At 41.7% G+C, this 15,751-nt stretch overlaps 1 protein-coding gene across 7 annotated transcripts in view; it reads left to right on the forward strand.

Annotated features, from left to right (window-relative positions):
* The first annotated feature begins 811 nt into the window (after positions 1 to 811).
* The window catches only part of GPHN (gephyrin), a 316,516-nt gene continuing 301,576 nt past the window's right edge, over positions 812 to 15,751 (forward strand). For all 7 annotated transcript variants that reach the window (XM_030040768.2, XM_030040830.2, XM_030040792.2 and 4 more), the window contains exon 1: positions 812 to 931. In XM_030040768.2, coding sequence (XP_029896628.1) covers positions 868 to 931 — 64 coding nt within the window. In that variant the 5' untranslated portion in view covers positions 812 to 867. The remainder of the gene's footprint in view (positions 932 to 15,751) is intronic.

Consider the following 15,751-nt stretch of genomic DNA (forward strand, 5'->3'; position numbering starts at 1 on the left):
CCGGGAAGCCCTGCCCTCCTCCCGCCTCCGAGGCCGTTTTCCCACCAGCTCCCGAGCCCTGGCACCAGCCCTGGCAGTAGCCCTGGCACGGCAGTGCCGCCACCCGAGCGAAGGAGCTGCTCCGGGTGAAAACCGTGAGAAGAAAGGCGTGGGCGTTCCGTGGCACCGAGGGGTGTTCGGTGGCAGCAGGGGCTGATGTCGCGCTCAGCCGGGGGTGAAGGCGGGCGGGGAGCGGCTGAGTTTCGGCCCGTGCCCTGGCCGGGCCGGCGATCTCCCCGGGAAGCCGGCTCTGAGGGGTGGGTGTCAGCTTGGCGCGGGGCCGGCCGACCCGCGGCCGCCTCGCTTCGCTCCGCTCCGCGCTGCCGGCCGCCCGGGGACGCGCCTTGCCAGCACCGCCGGTGTCGGGGCTGTCGGCTGTGAGATGCTAACGGCACCTCGGGGGGAGGGCTGCAGCCCGCCGAAGGAGCCGTAAAGGGCAGACGCACCGCACGGGCTACAAAACCGGCGGCGGCCCCGGCCCGGCCCGGCCCCCACCTCGCGCCGCCCCCGGCGTCACGCGCCGGCCCCGATCGGCGGCAACCGGCGCCGGGCCCGGCGCTCTCGGCGCTAGATTGGTACTGCCTGGGCCGCGCGCGGCACGCTCGTCTCGCGCTCGCTAGCTCGCGCGCCGTGCCCTGCTCCGCTCCGCTCCGTTGTATCCGCTCGCCCCGGCTCGCGCTCGCCCCGCCCCTCCTCGGGCTGGCCCCGCCCCGCTCGCTCCTGCTCCTCCCCCTTTGCGCTCGCGCCGCTCTCGCGCTCCTGCCCCCTCCCCCCCCCCCCCCCCCCCCCCGCTCGCTCCCTGTCAGTGCGGTGGCTGCGCCGGGAAACATGGCGTCTGAGGGGATGATCTTAACGAACCACGACCACCAAATCCGCGTCGGGGTCCTCACAGGTAAGGGGCCGCCGCCGGGGACGGCGCTGGGGAGAGGCGGGGGGAGAGGCGGGAGGCGGCCGCCAGTCGCCAGTCGGTGCGCGCCGTCAGGCCGCCCCGCGGGTTTGCCCCGGTGGCCGTCTCCTGTGGCGGCGGCGCCGCCGCCGCCGCTGCTGCGCAGGGACCCGCCGCTCCGCCGTGCGTGCAGCAGTCGAGGCCTCGGCCCGGGCCCGGGGACGGGGACGTGGGGGCGGCGCTCCGGCCGGGCGGGGGGCGTTGGGCGCCGCTGCCGCAGGCGGGCGAGGGAGCGAGCGAGCGGGCGAGGGAGCGGGCTGCAGCTGGGCGCCGCAGCCCGGGGGACTGGCCCGGGCATAACCCACCTGGAGGGGACCGGAGCGCGGGGGTGGGCGTCTGCCGAAAGGGACGGGCCGGGGGTCGAGGCGTCGCCGGGCTTCCTCCGAACGCGGCGGAGCTCTGAGTGCGAAGGCGTTTGAGAAGGCAGCCTGCGGCCGGCGCGGGCGGGAGCCGGGCCTGCCTTCCCCCGGCGGCGGCAGCGGCGGCGGCAGCGGAAGGCGGCCTGAGCTGCCTGCCCCGGGGGATGGCTTTGAGCGTGGCACGCTCCGCACGGCAGACACCTTTAGGTTGACTCCTTCCCCTCCCCCTCCCAGGCCTTTACTTTCGGGGGGGGGGGGGGGGGGGATGCGTGTGCCGGTGTGCTCTCTGTTGGGAGGGGGAGGAGGGCACGTATGATGCCGCTGCTCATAGCGCATGGATGATCCTTCAATAAACCCCTGGCACATGACATGCGATGGTTGCACAGAATGGTTCCTAGAGCCGTAACCAGTACGCGTGTTGCAGGCTTCGGGTTTTCTTCGGCCTTTGCGGTGGGGGGGCGGGGGGCTTTGCGGTTATCCCGGTGTACCGTGGAGCTCGGCACGCCGGTGGAAGCGCGGTACGCCCAGCAATGAAGCCCCGAGGGGTCCGAGCGTATAAGGGCGTAAACAGCGTTTCTGGTGAAGGAAGGGGCGAGGGATTTTAGTGGAATTTTTGCACGTCAAGCTCAGTAGCTTTTACCGGGAGCCGGGGAAGGCATGACTGTTCGTGGAAAGCAGCGTTGTGAGCACGTTTCGGAGTCGGAAGATGTTCGGAGTGGAAGGGGGTGCCTTCCCAGGAGAGGAGGCCCGGAGTTAAGCCCAGAGTTATTTATTAAACCCAGCGATATTTAACCCGAACGCCGCCGTCTCACGCCTCCTTCGGAAAACGGGCCGGGGCGGCCGTCGGGGGGAGCCCCCGGCGCGGCGCGCGCTGTTCACCCGCCGGGTGCTGAACGCCGGCCGCCGCCGGGGTGTGTGTGTGGGGCGGGGTGCGGGGGGGGGGGGTGTGTGTGGGGGGGGTGCCGCGGGGGCAGGAGTCCGTCCCTTCCTGGGAGGCGTTTGGCCGCGAGGTTCTTTTGACGGTAAAGGGCTAGAAAAGCACGGTCTAATAGAAGTGGGAATCCTTACCGTTGCTTCCAAATTTCAGGCCGTCGTATCCTTAATAAGGACAGAGCAGGTTTGACCAGATGCAGAAGTCGCATTGGGGGAGTTTGTAGCTTTTGTTCCTGAAAGCTAGGACATGCGTGCAATTACCTATTATTGTAAAAGTTAAAGTGACAAGGAGGTGTCTGCTAACAGAATGCTCTTTGCGTATTTTGGACAACTTCGTGGTGTGTAGCTTGAATTATTATTTTCTGTGGATCAGTGAGCTGTCATAACTGTCACCTGTAAATGTTCCCAGAATGCAGTACCAGATACCTACGGTGTTACAATCGTTGAAAGAATGATTAAGCCCCACAATAGATTCAGATAATCTTTCAGAATACATAGGTTTTTATTTTGTACTATAAATCCTGTTTGAGCACTATTAAACTCTTTTAACTTTGTATCAGAATTTGCAATTCCATTGAGAAGAGCATGTGGCCTGACTTTAGTTTTTTGGTTTTTTAAAGGAAACCCAAAAGGCATAAGCGAACAGAACAGTTTTAGCCCTTTCCTCCTTAATGCCATTGTTTTGGATTGCAGGCTGAAAAATTTTGCAAGAATTATTTTCCATTTTGAAAGGGGACACCTTGGTTTCTAACAATTTTCCTAGCCCCCTTTTTGTGTATGTTTGTAGACGTGAAATAAAATTTTATATAAATGTGTTACTTTAATATCTTATAATTGGCCAAACTTGATTATTTTCCACTCTGGCATTTCCTTTAACCCCTGAAAGAGAATATTTGTACTTTGCGGGGTTTAGACCCCCTCGCTGTTTCTGCTGTTTGAGCTGTGGAAAGACAGCAAATTTAAAAATTAACTCTTCTGAATTTTTCTCACAGAAATGAACTAATATTTGCTTCTTGGCTGGTGTATGAAGGAATAAGTGTAGGAATGGAAAGGTTAGGTATAAGCACTATTTTTTGGTTTAATCATTTAGAATAGCTGAGTGATCAGAAATTAGATAATTAACATAAAGTTACTTCTTTAGCTTTTCTAATTAAGATCACAGCCATATGTTTGGGTTTTTTTTTTTTGTTAGCAGTGTATACTTGTGGGTTTATCAGCACAGGCATATAGATTTATGTTCCTATTAGACCTGGTATACTCAGTTTAGAAAGTACCATTATTGTACCCTATGGTAATATTCAGATGGAATTTAAATTTACTTAGGAGTAACTCCTTTGAATTAATTCGGAATAAAGTTGTATGTTTATTTTTAAATAAGGACATAAAAAAATTATTTGGGCATGTTGTTAGTCTTGTCTGTTGTCGAGATTGATGCACATGGCTCCAGAGTATATTAATACAGAGTGAACAATGTTTGTCATGTAGCTTAGTTTCATTGCATTCAGTTTTGTTTTGAGAAAGTTATTGTATTTAGTTTTGCTTAGTAGAGCTTTGTGTTGTGTGTATGTTGCTAGTTTCCTGTCTAGAAACAAATGTATTTTTCTTCACTTGTGGCAAATTAAGATAGGTACAACGGATTAGAGAAGTAGAAAGTTTGCGTATTGTTTAGCCAAGGTAACTTACTGTGTTCAAATGCAAAATTATGCAGAATGCAGCACCTTGTTTTTTAAAAAAATTTACTTGTTAACTTCTTTTATATCCAAGCTGTCAAGGTCTTTTAGTTAAGAGTCAATGAGAAGAATGGAGTCCCTAATTAGGACATTTTCTCGAAGTGAAAGGACTGTCTTCCTGAAATTTGGAAAAGTACTTCGGTGTATACAGCATCTGCTGACTTGCAGATGTCATTCATGTTTATTTTTGAGTCTATACAGAAAATTGTAGAGTTAAGCTTATTTACTGAAACAGGAGGAAAAGTAAACAATGATGGATTACAAAACTGTAAAACTTGTTCTAAACTAGAGGGTTATGTCTTATGTGAATAGGAAGAAGTCTCACTAGTTTGTGGATAGAAAATTGAATTCTAATCTTTGTGTGTTATCATTTCAAGACATTTTGCAACGTGTGAAAAGAATGCAACCATGAACATGTCATATTCAGCCCCAGTGTTTAATGAAGTGTTCAGATTAAAGATACTGCTCACTTAAGTTCCAAACCTAGGTTTTTTCCCTTCTACCATTGTTGTCTACGTTTATGGTAAAGGTTGGATTATATGCGTGCTCTGTCTGCGGTGTTTTGCACCAATGCTTCTTTAGTAAAATACAAATCTTGATACAGAATTATTCTGGTTGCCCCTTGCAAGCCTTTCATGTTTGGGATATCTCTAACAGAATGGTTGTTAATCAGTTACCATTGGTGTCAGGATATTGAACCTGGATTAGTAAGTACAGAGTTTCGTAATGCTGAAGTTAGCTAGAAAAGGGAAGAAAATGTGTGCGGTGCCCAGAGTTGAATCAATATTAGGTCATCCGTCACTGGTGGTGACATTGGTAAGTTACATAATCTGTGACCTTTGTTGTTGTGTGAGGGACTAAGCAGACCCTTCACTAGAACCATCCAGAGAGATCTAAACGATGTTGCCATCTCCACTAGCCTGATGGAAAAGAGACTCTGGCTTTCTCTGGTTGCTCTTTTATTTTGTCCTTTTTCCTCTCCATCCCCTTTTTCTTCTTACTTAACTCTATTCTTGTTTTCTGTCCAGTAAGCATCTAGTGTAGCTGGTCAAAACTTGATGTTTTGTTACATGTTTTTTTCAGAATATTCCTGTTAAAAATTTGTCCAATTTGGGGTTAGCTAATAAATCTTCATTCAGTGTTTGTCTGCTTTTGATGTAGGTCTGTGAGAAAGAGTCATCACCAAACACAAACAGCATTTTCTGCCTTTGCTCCTCTTTTTGTATTGTTTCTTGCTTGTTTTAAAAACAAAAATTTCAGACTAGCTTTCTTTTTCAGGATAGTTTTACTGTTTTTAGTACTGCTTAAAAAGTGGTGATACAGCTTTTCACCTTTATGAAACGTTTTTACAATTAAAGGGAGTAAGAGGTTTTGGCAAAATGCAACCCTTGACTAATGATTTCTTCTTCGGGTACTTTATTCTTCCTTTCTTCCTCTAAGTAAAGATTAAAACATTTTGAATGATAGTTGTTGCCATGGGCCTACGCAGTAATGCATAACAAAGGTTTCTGAATGCGTAACCTCAGACCTTGTTTAGCCTCTTAACACTGTAGTGTGAAGGATTACACTAGCATCTTCAAGTGTCTGAGGCCATTTAGTTTGTTGAAATAACACAGGGCATACACATTGTGTCTGAATTTATCACTTGGAAGCAAGCAGTCTTCTCAGACAGTGAGGGCATTGTCTACTTGAGAATATCATCCAAACAAAGAGATTACCTGGGCAGATCTGAAGTACACCGATGTAAAAGTTTTGTAAAAATTATCTTTGACAGATATGGGGAACAAAATACTTAGGGTGTCACTATTTGTTGGTCAGACTGTTCTAGAAATATATATGCTATTGGTTTTCCAACTAAAAGTTCATATGCCTCTCTTCTACTTTATGAGGTACCTTCTGACAGCTTTCCTCTAAGACTGTTCATTAATAGCATGCAAGTTGTAAGATCTTTTCTCAGTGGTGATGCTATTCATGTTTTGGACATGCATTGGAAGTTACTGTAAACTTTCTTATAGAGGTGTGGGTGAGAGGGTAAGGACTGACATTAAGTTTGCTAGGACTTATTGTCAAATAGCCCTAATTGTCTAAATTGAAGTTGGTTAGCTTTTTGCTTGTGATCTGCCTTTCTCTCAAAACCTACATCTTATTGGGCACTTGTCTTCAAAACATAGATTCAATTCAGTAGCTTTTCCTGGGAGCCTTAGTTTTCTTCCAAAAGCTTAGTTCAGCAAATGAGTTCTAGAAGTAGAGAAATGCTGTACTTCCATTAAGAGTAAAACATTCTGGACTCTGAGCAACATTGATTTTCACCTTTCCCAACTGTAAGGCTGTCACAGCATTGAGTTTAGCCATAGAAACTAGGAGATCTCCCTCTTTGCCATTTGTAGCTGTAAGTCTTCACAAAAGGATTTCTTTCTGATTTTTGGTATGGCTATGATGATAAGCTTTTTTGTCTAGTGAGTGTGATCTGTACAATTGTCCAGTTTCCTTTTTATAGTTTAACAGCGCTCAATAGGAACCTTTACCTTACCTATAAAATAGGAAGAAAGTCATGGATTTTTTCCCCCTGTTCTTCAATGTGCAGTGTGGAATAAAAATTGGTGACTGGAAGCTCACTGATAAAGCAGACTTTTACTTACAGTTTAATTTGCTTGCTATGATACTGTTTCTTTTGAACTGAAAGCAGTTTGCTGTGCAGTGCCTTTGTGAAGTGAAAGTTAAGATTTTTACTTTGCTTTTTCAGTTGTTCAAGCTAAAAAAGTTTATTTTGAATATGTGGGAAAGTATTTTTTTTCTTATTCTAATGGTTGAAACAGTTTTGCTGATAGGGTTTAAAAAAAATTTTTTTTTGAGATAAGCAAGTATAGTTTTTGTTGTTGGCCATTTGTGAGATTGGTATTATGCAACAGGAGGACATGATAACTGAGAATGAGAACAAATTTTAGCTTGTTAGATATTTATAAGGTCTTGAAGTGCAGATTAAATAAAAGAAATAATTTACATTCTGTTCCTATGCGTAGACGTAGCATGCAACTGTTTACTACTTGTATTGAAATGGTCTTATATTAGTAGTCTTGCATATGACAGAATTCTTCTTGAAAGTTTAGCAGAATGCCTAAAAAAGCTGTTCTTGGACAATAGGAGGGTAATAACCATATGGGAAATGAGCAGGTAGCAGCCTTTTTTATGTGGGGTGTTTTTAATTAACAAAAAAGTTGCATAGCCTTTTAGGTGTGTGGGTTTGTTTTGTTTTTTTTTTTTTAATCACAAAACAATTGAGGAAAGTAAGTTGAAGTTCACAAGGACCAGTAATTGCATAAAAAAAGTGCTTGGGAAAGATACGCTTAATTAGGCAGTTATCTTAGAAAATCTCATTTTGCAAGTAAGAGATTTGTATGTGGTGTTTTGTTTGCTTGTTTTGTTTTCATACTAATTTACTGAGGCCTATTTTATGCCCAACTTACTTGTCAAGTGGAAAAAAATTAGCATAAACCCTCAAGAATAATCTTCTTCTATGCACATTTTGCAAAATCCTGCAAAACAGGGCTCTATCCTACTATTGCAAGGTGGGTGAATGATATTAATGGTATTTTGTAAGGAATAAAATGCATTGTCTGTTCGTTGCACTATGACATAAATAGCAAAACTTCCACTGGCTGACTTCAGTGATTTAGTGAATAGCTATGTATTGCAAAATCTATTTTTGAGCAGTGAAGTGTTTTTTGATGTATACCAAGACCTGAAAGAACTGACTCAATGTTAATTAAGCTCCATATGCAAGTGAGTTACCTAGAACAGTAATCTTTAATAGTTTTATACTTAATATGATACTTCATTATGTATTCAACATACAAATTGTGTTGGTAAACCAATAGAGTAATATATTAAGTACTGCATACATATTTAAGACCACAACTATAGAAACACATGCTTCTCAGGTATACTTTTTCCTTTTCTAATTGAATTATATCACTTATGTATATACTCTATGTAGTAGAGTGAAGAAGCAGAATGCATGTGGGCTTTGAACTATAATGTATTTTGGGCTTTTGAGTACTTACTGTGTGGTTATGAAATTCTTAGTTTTCTTCATTGTACTGTATATTGCAGGGAATTTAAAATCTATGTGGAATATTTTTCATTTGAAAAATCTTTCTTGTATTTATTTTGTTGGTTTTCTTCTATATCATATGTGACTTTTGAGACCTAAAAGTGGGAAGTAGAAATTTAAGTATATGGTGTGGTTTTGTTTGTTATTTGCTGGTGTTTTCTTTTCTTTTTTTTTTAAATGTATGCTGTGGGGGATTTAAATTCATACTGAAATCTAGGAAGTGAGCTGTTATTCAGGATCATTTTATGGGAAGCTGTATGAATGAAGAACAGTATGCATCTTCAGGAATTAAAATGAATTGCAGTGAAGTATCCTGCAGATGTGACTTGGAAGGGGAAGATTCCTAGGATCTCTGCAAATGATGGAATAGACAGAGATTGCCATTAAAAAAAATAACACCCCCTTTTCTCTTAGCAAGCTGCTTTTAATGCCCTGCGATAGGGCATTTAGGGAGGGATTGATAGCAAGACCTGAGATTAAGTCTGTAAAGCCTTCATCCAGTAATTCTTGAAAAGACACTAAATGTGGCACTAATTAGGAATTTGGCAAATCAATACACTCCTACTCTGCTATTTCTTACCCCTTCCTGAAACAATTTTCATGGGATTATGAAGACAGACCAGCCTGTAAAAGGGAAGGTGTTGGTGTTGGGCAGGTATGTATCCTTTTACCTAGGTACTTGCAAATCTTGTCTTAGGAAAGTTTGGGTGGCAGTGTATGTTTCTGGAAGAAGAAAATGTCCAGGAATTCAAATAGATATTAGGTAGTTTCCCACTCACATGGTTGTTTCATATGCTGTAGGGTAGTGGCATAGCAGTGTAGATGGTGAGAAGCCAAAGGCTTACTATGTAGTCCCTGTCAGAATCTTCATCTCAGAAAAAAATCAGGAGAAAGCAGCAAGATGCCTAAAAGTAAGTACATATCTGGTGAGAAAAATGCCTGTTGTTGCCTGAAAAAGCAGAAAAAACAAAGATTAAAGGGAACAGGTACTTCTCATTTCCTCTTTTTTTTTTTAGTTTCATCTTCCTTTTTAGTTGTTTGAAGACTCAGGGGGAGATGTTAAAAAAGCCTACAGCAAATCAAGGATCCTCAAAATCAGCTTCCTTGGAAAAATAAGCTGTAAATTAAGCATACTGAGGAAAAATGTTGTGAAACAGATCTTTAAAAGATAGTGCAGGGACAAAGTGTTTCTGTAGATAGTACTCCAAAAACTCCAGAGATGCTGGGAGAAAGTCGCAACAGATGCTCATACGTGTGTAACTCCCTCTGATTAAAACTTCGGCATTGCTGTTACTGTCTGATTTAATACTTTAAGAAAATTTAGAGAATATTTTAGAACAAATTGTATATAAAGTGGAGTTTTTGGGAAATGTTTTTGTAATCTCCAGGTCTTTCTCCTACTGTCATTACGATGTCCTGAAAGAACCCTTTCTCAGTTAGTCACTCTGGTGATGTTCCTTTGCCTTGATAGATGTATATAGTAGATCAATGAGGCATAACTCTCTAGCTAGTAGCTTTACCTAAATCTGAATGAAGGTGCTTCTAGTTATTGTAAAATATATTTGATGGTAGGCTTTTTTAGTGATCACTTTAATCATACAGACTGAAAAGTCTGCAGGGAGAATGTCCTTCCTTCCTAACCTCCCATTGCGAGGGATTCCAAACCATTCTGGACATGCAGACATTTGTTCTGGCATTTCTTTAGCAAAATAAAAGAAGAAACCAGTAAAAGGTATGTAGAATAAACCAGGAGACTCTAAGAGGGTGTTGAGATTTTTGAGAGAAATCTTATAACTTTTTCAAGTAAATGTGACTACAGGGTAGCGCTGTGTGGCATAATTCTTTTGACAGAAGGCAAGGCACAGAGCTTCAGGAAGTTGGGAATGGTCATGTTAGTAAGATGTATACGGTTCAAGTTGTGTGTATTTAAACTGCTCCAGAATATAATGCTATTCTGACATCTGTTTTTTAGGAACACGCTGTGTTTCACAGTAGGGAGGTAAGCTGTAAAACCTTAAGGTCTGATCTTGCCAGTTAAATTCGAGCAGGGTAAGAATTAGAACTATCACTAGTGTCTTCAATGTGCAGGACCTTCTTATCTGAGTGAGACTCAGACTTTTTTTCTAAGCATCGAAGATCAAAATGGAAACTCTGAAGTTCATGTTAAAAGCAACTGCTGAAAAAATCAACTGCTGAAGAATTTCCTGTGATCGTTAAGCTTCAAGGATGCTCACCTGCCTGTTCCTATTTCTTTATTCCAAAGGGTATAGCTCTAGTTTATGCACAATGGTTTTGGTACATGACTTTTCTCTTGGGCTTGGCTGTTGATCAAAGAGAATTAGTGAAAATAGTAGTTGTCATTTCACCATTGTTTTGTCAGAAAAGGGTTCAAGTAGACTTTTTTTGAGTGCTTTGATGAACAGAACATCTTTCTGGAAAAGGCATCTGAGGCAAATTTCTGTATAGCATTAAACTGGGACATCATGGATTATCCTTAATATTAGAAAAATCTCTTAATTCCTTGATAGCCTGTCTTATATTTGGTTATTGTTATGTGTAAGATACTGTGAGGACTCATCAAATCATAAGGGAGATTTTAGATGTGAAATAGTAATAACTTTCAGTATTTCTTACCAGAATAGTAGCAGCTTCTGCTACCCTCCCCAATAATTTTAGAAAGTCTTCATATTCAGATTATTCCTAGTATCCTTTTTCTGCACTGAAAAACCTGTGCTAAAAATGTTCTACCTGTACTTCAGCCTCTGGAAAGTAAATTCAGCTGTGCATATGAAAAATGTGCAGACAAAAAACACTTTAAAATGAATGGTTGAGATCTCATTAGCATCGAGAAAGTATCTAACAATTAGGGCACATTCAAGAGCTTCCTCTATGTTTAAGATATTGTGAAAACATCAGCCTGGAGCCATTTGAGGCAATAGCAAAATATATATTATAATTCATTCAAAGCATAAATTTAAACTTAACCCCCTAGATGCTGACATTCCAACTAGCAGCCATTGCAGAAAAAAACAGGCAGATGCAGAAATTCTTTATATTTGGATAATTAGGTGCTCTCTCAATGCTGCAACAATAAGTAGTCAATTTAAAAAAAAAAATCTTTGCTTTTGTGCTGTATCTACATAAGTCTTTTGACTGTAATTCAGTAAGTTAGCTTACCCTCTGTGATTTCATTCAATTTAAGTAAAGTCTCTGCTAGCAAGTAGTGCAGCCTAAGAGAAACGGATTTGTAGAGCAAACCACTTAGTACTGGGGGCTTCATATCCATGCTGTTCATGGTGTTTTGCTTCATGCTAGCTCAAAACCCATGGAGTGAACTCTAAGTATTGGTTGGAGTGTATTAGGTGCACTCTTGGAGTACATCTCATTTAGTTTTGTCCAAAATGAATTCAGCACTTGTGCTTTGATCCTTCTCTGCAGTGTGAATCAAAGTATGGTGACTGGGGACTGCCAGGAGGTAGCTTTAAAGCCACACTCTTGAACCAAACAGAAACACTAATATAGACACAATATTTGCTATTTTTTGCCTCCACAGAATTGCATGTGCTTCCTACAGTTCTCGTGTGTGCCAGAGAGGTCTTCCAGTGGGTAGCGCTGAGGAGGCTTTCCTCATGGTGGAAAGTGTCCGGAAAGATACCGGCTCTTGTTCCTGTGCATTTTGTGAGGGTGATGTGCACAAGGGCACATCCTTTGAATCTTTGGATACTCTGGAGAAAGTACCTAAAGAGATGTGAGAGACACCTTTTGGTAACTAGCCTTGAAATTACTCTTAACTTAAGCTAGCCTAAAGTAAAAATCAGTAGTATGTAAAAGTATTTCAAATATCCAAAATAAGCCACACAATCACAAATTTTTATAAAAGCTATAGATGAAGAAATGACAGAAAAAGCATGTTTACGCTAACACTTAGTGTGAACAGGCCCTTCCTGTAACTAGCTGACTTGTCTGTTAAGAAAATACATGCAGCACTTTGTCAGGGATTTTAGCTTCCTGCATTCACAACATCTCAAGCTGTGTTATTCGGAGATCATTTTCTTCTGGTGTACCGTGCAGCCTGCTACAACTGGTCACTGCTTTAGAGCCCAACAGGACTCTGTCCAGGTTTAATCTTATGCCCTGTGGAATTGTGGGCATGGTTCTATCATCATTGCTGCTTGTTCACTGTCATACTGCGCTGTGCTGGCATAACCTGTTGTGTGGCTGTACAGGCAGGGAACTGAAACAGCTGAAACTTAACCTGCCAGGAAAAAGGGATCCTTTCCAGCTGAGTCAGCTGTGTGATCTGGTTCAGCACTGAGCTCTGCAGACTTCTGCTCCAGTAGGTGAATGGTGAGCAAGGCTGGCAATTTTTTACCTCTACTGTCAAATTTTTTAGACTCTGTTCTTTCTTTAGTACTCTTCTATCCTGCCATTTTTCACTCTGTGCAAAACAAATTTAACTGGCTAACCTAATGGAAAACTACTCTTCTTTTTGAGAGATTAGTTTTCTGCAGCCTGAACAAATTAAATCAACTCAGCAAGGGACCTGAGGAGTGCCAGTGTGAGGGAGGGGCTGGATTGCACAGGTGGGATAGGTAAGGGTGGGAGATGGGACTTCTGCTTTCTGATACGCCTCAAACAGATGTAGTCATGTGTTGATTTTGTGTAGTTCACTTGCATTAGTTCAAAAGATAGTCTTGATGCTCCTTTATCTAAGTGTCTCGTTTCTTGCAAGTGTTGCTATGTCAGGCCAGGTATCCTCTCGGTGGTATTTGCTAGCTTGTACTGATTGACAAGTAAAGACACTGCCTCTACTGAATAACAAGCAGGAAAAAACCATAGCGAAGGGAGTGTAGGATTTGCCTATTGTAGAAAATTATTTTGAGGAGGGGTTAAGTCAAGATATATTTTCCCATTTTGTATGTAAACTTCTTTGATTCATGTGTGTAGTAGCTAGGTGAGTATGAAGGCTATGCTAGGCATTTGTGCTTAACGAAGAGCTGAACATTTGGTAACTTGCATGTGTTAGGTAACTAGAAAAGCTGAACATTAGACTTCTGCAGTGTTAAATTTGGGAAAAGGTGAACACTATGTTATGCATTTACAGGCAAGTAGGGTCTCTTTATATGAATGTGTTAATTTTTAATAGTCGAAACTTCTAACATTTAGTTTTTCTAACTTACTATCTTGACTATAGTATGCCTGACAGAAATAATTTGAAGACTAGATACATATTATATATACTAGATACATATATTATATATACACACACATAAACATGTATTATATTATATATAAAGTAATAATCATATATATATATATATATGAGACAAATTACCCATTTCTTCCAGATCTAATTTGCCTTCTGCTTGAGGGACTTCTTTGGCACCACTCAATCTGTCATCTTACTTAGACTCAGTGTATTTTTTCTAAGCATATCTTTACCAGTCAGATTAGCTAATATGCTAACTTTGAGGATGCTAACCTGATATGTACAAAATAGCAGTTGATACACTATTGACTTATTTTTCTTCTGTTGGACACCTGTCTGTACACCAACTATTTAAAACATCTGCATGCAAGATCATTTTCTAATTTCACTTTTGTCCTGCATACCTTCTTCTTGCTGACCTGAACAGAATCATTACCTTTCTCTTGAGTAGACTGTTACCTATGTGATGGAGGTAACCTGAACAGCCAGTCACAGGCATCAGCTAGTTGGGTAAGTCAGGCTTTGGGATTCTTGATTTTTCCTTAAAAAGGGGGAGGGATTGGGATGAAGAAGGCGGATAGATAGCTTAGTTATGCAATTGTGGTAATTGGACCATGTGCATTTATTTAAAGTCTTATTTCACTGCAAATTAGAAGCCTGCTGGTCCATGCATTTGTCCAATATTGTATGTTTCCGTGGTCTCCAAGGCTACTAGTTATGTATTGACCATGGTTTTGGCATCCAAATGCAGTGCTTGGAGGTAAAGGTAGCTAGCTAAACTGAGTTTTGTAAGTTGTACTGTAAGTAGCATCTTCAGTATTAAGATGGAATTATATATTGTAGTATTATACAAGTATACTATTATACAGTGGAAGTGTGGTTTTAAAATAGCAGAAAATGCTGAAATGCTGTCGTGACTGAAAAAGCAATCCTAACATTAAAAACCACTCCTTCTAGAAGAAAAAGTTAAAGATTAATAATAAAAATGGAATTTTACGGGAAGTGGGAGAAAAAGAAAGTATAGAGGGGACTGGTAGCCACATTATGTAAATCAAAACCATATTATAAAGCATAGCTTCTAGCAAAGAATGTAGAGACTGAGGTTATACAAATGAGGTGTAAACGCTGTAATAGAAAGCAGACCAGCTAAACAGGGAAAAAGATTTGTGTGCTTTATGATCATGCCTCTGTAGGTATCTTCAAGCGTCCCATTCACTAGAAGAGTTTAACGTGTCACTTAATAAGGGCAAAATTAGGAAATTCTTTTTATAAAAAGAATAGAGAAATAAACCAAATATACCAAATGTTTGTAATCCCAATAGTCTCTCCTTAAAAATCCCTCACTAAGCCTTATTCAAAGTTGACAAATATTGAATCTTTTAGCAATTCTTTATGATAAATTTGCCTTTTACTCCATTTTATTACTGGTGAAATTAATCCCACCTAGAGGAGTAATCCTGTCCATGAGCTCTCACTTATCACAGCAAAATTGTTGATATATATGGTGAACGAAATGTGAACTGATCCAGATGATAGTATTTTGCCAAGCTAGTTTTCAATGAATTTCTTTCGGTTTACTATGAGTAAATGCTTGTGCCCACACAGTAGAGATGGGAACAAGTTGCTGCCAGTAGAAAGAAGGTGGGATTTTTTCTTTTGGTAATAATGCTTGAGAAAAACTGGTCTTCAGCCAAGGCATTAGTGCCCCATGTTCTTAGGGAATATACTGTTGTCAGGCCCTCAGAATTTGTATTATTACTGCAGTGCACTTTTATCAAATTTTACTTGGAAAAATCAGAAGTTACGCTCTTAAAAAGACTGAATGGATACGATCACATCTGGTAGCCTTGTGCACCACCCTCTGTCCACTGTCGGCAATTTGAGTCGGTGACCTGAGGCTACGTACAGTGGCCCAAAACTCAGTTGCCTTCCATTCAGTTAATTATGCTCACAGAAGCACATGCTGTTTGTTTGTGGGATATTTCTCTTTTTCTTGGATACTAAATGATTGGCTTCCTGGTTTTGAAGTGATTGTGCTACTTCTGGTGATGTCTGGTTGTTCTGTGAATCTGCTCTGACTTTACTAATGTCTTGTCTTCTTTCAGGAGAACATTAGATTCTGTTTATTTTAATTACTTTTCTTTATTAACCTGTATAGAACTATGACGTATTTTGTGAGGTTTCAGAATTTAATTATGGCTCCTATTACAACTGATACAAAAAAGAAAAGTTTGGAAAAAAGGAGGGGAGAAAAAAAAGTACTCCCAAGATTTTCAGCAGTTCCTCTTTCCCTTCACCTCCTCACCATTAAGCAAAATGCTTGAGCACACTACTTTCTTAATGCTTGCAAGAGAATAAAGCATTAAAAAAAACCACTTAGCTCTTCTTTAAAAACAATGGAAGATAAAGAACTAAGGCCAACAG

Source organism: Aquila chrysaetos, chromosome 2 (assembly GCF_900496995.4).
Source record: "Aquila chrysaetos chrysaetos chromosome 2, bAquChr1.4, whole genome shotgun sequence".
Taxonomy (NCBI): Eukaryota; Metazoa; Chordata; class Aves; order Accipitriformes; family Accipitridae; genus Aquila; species Aquila chrysaetos.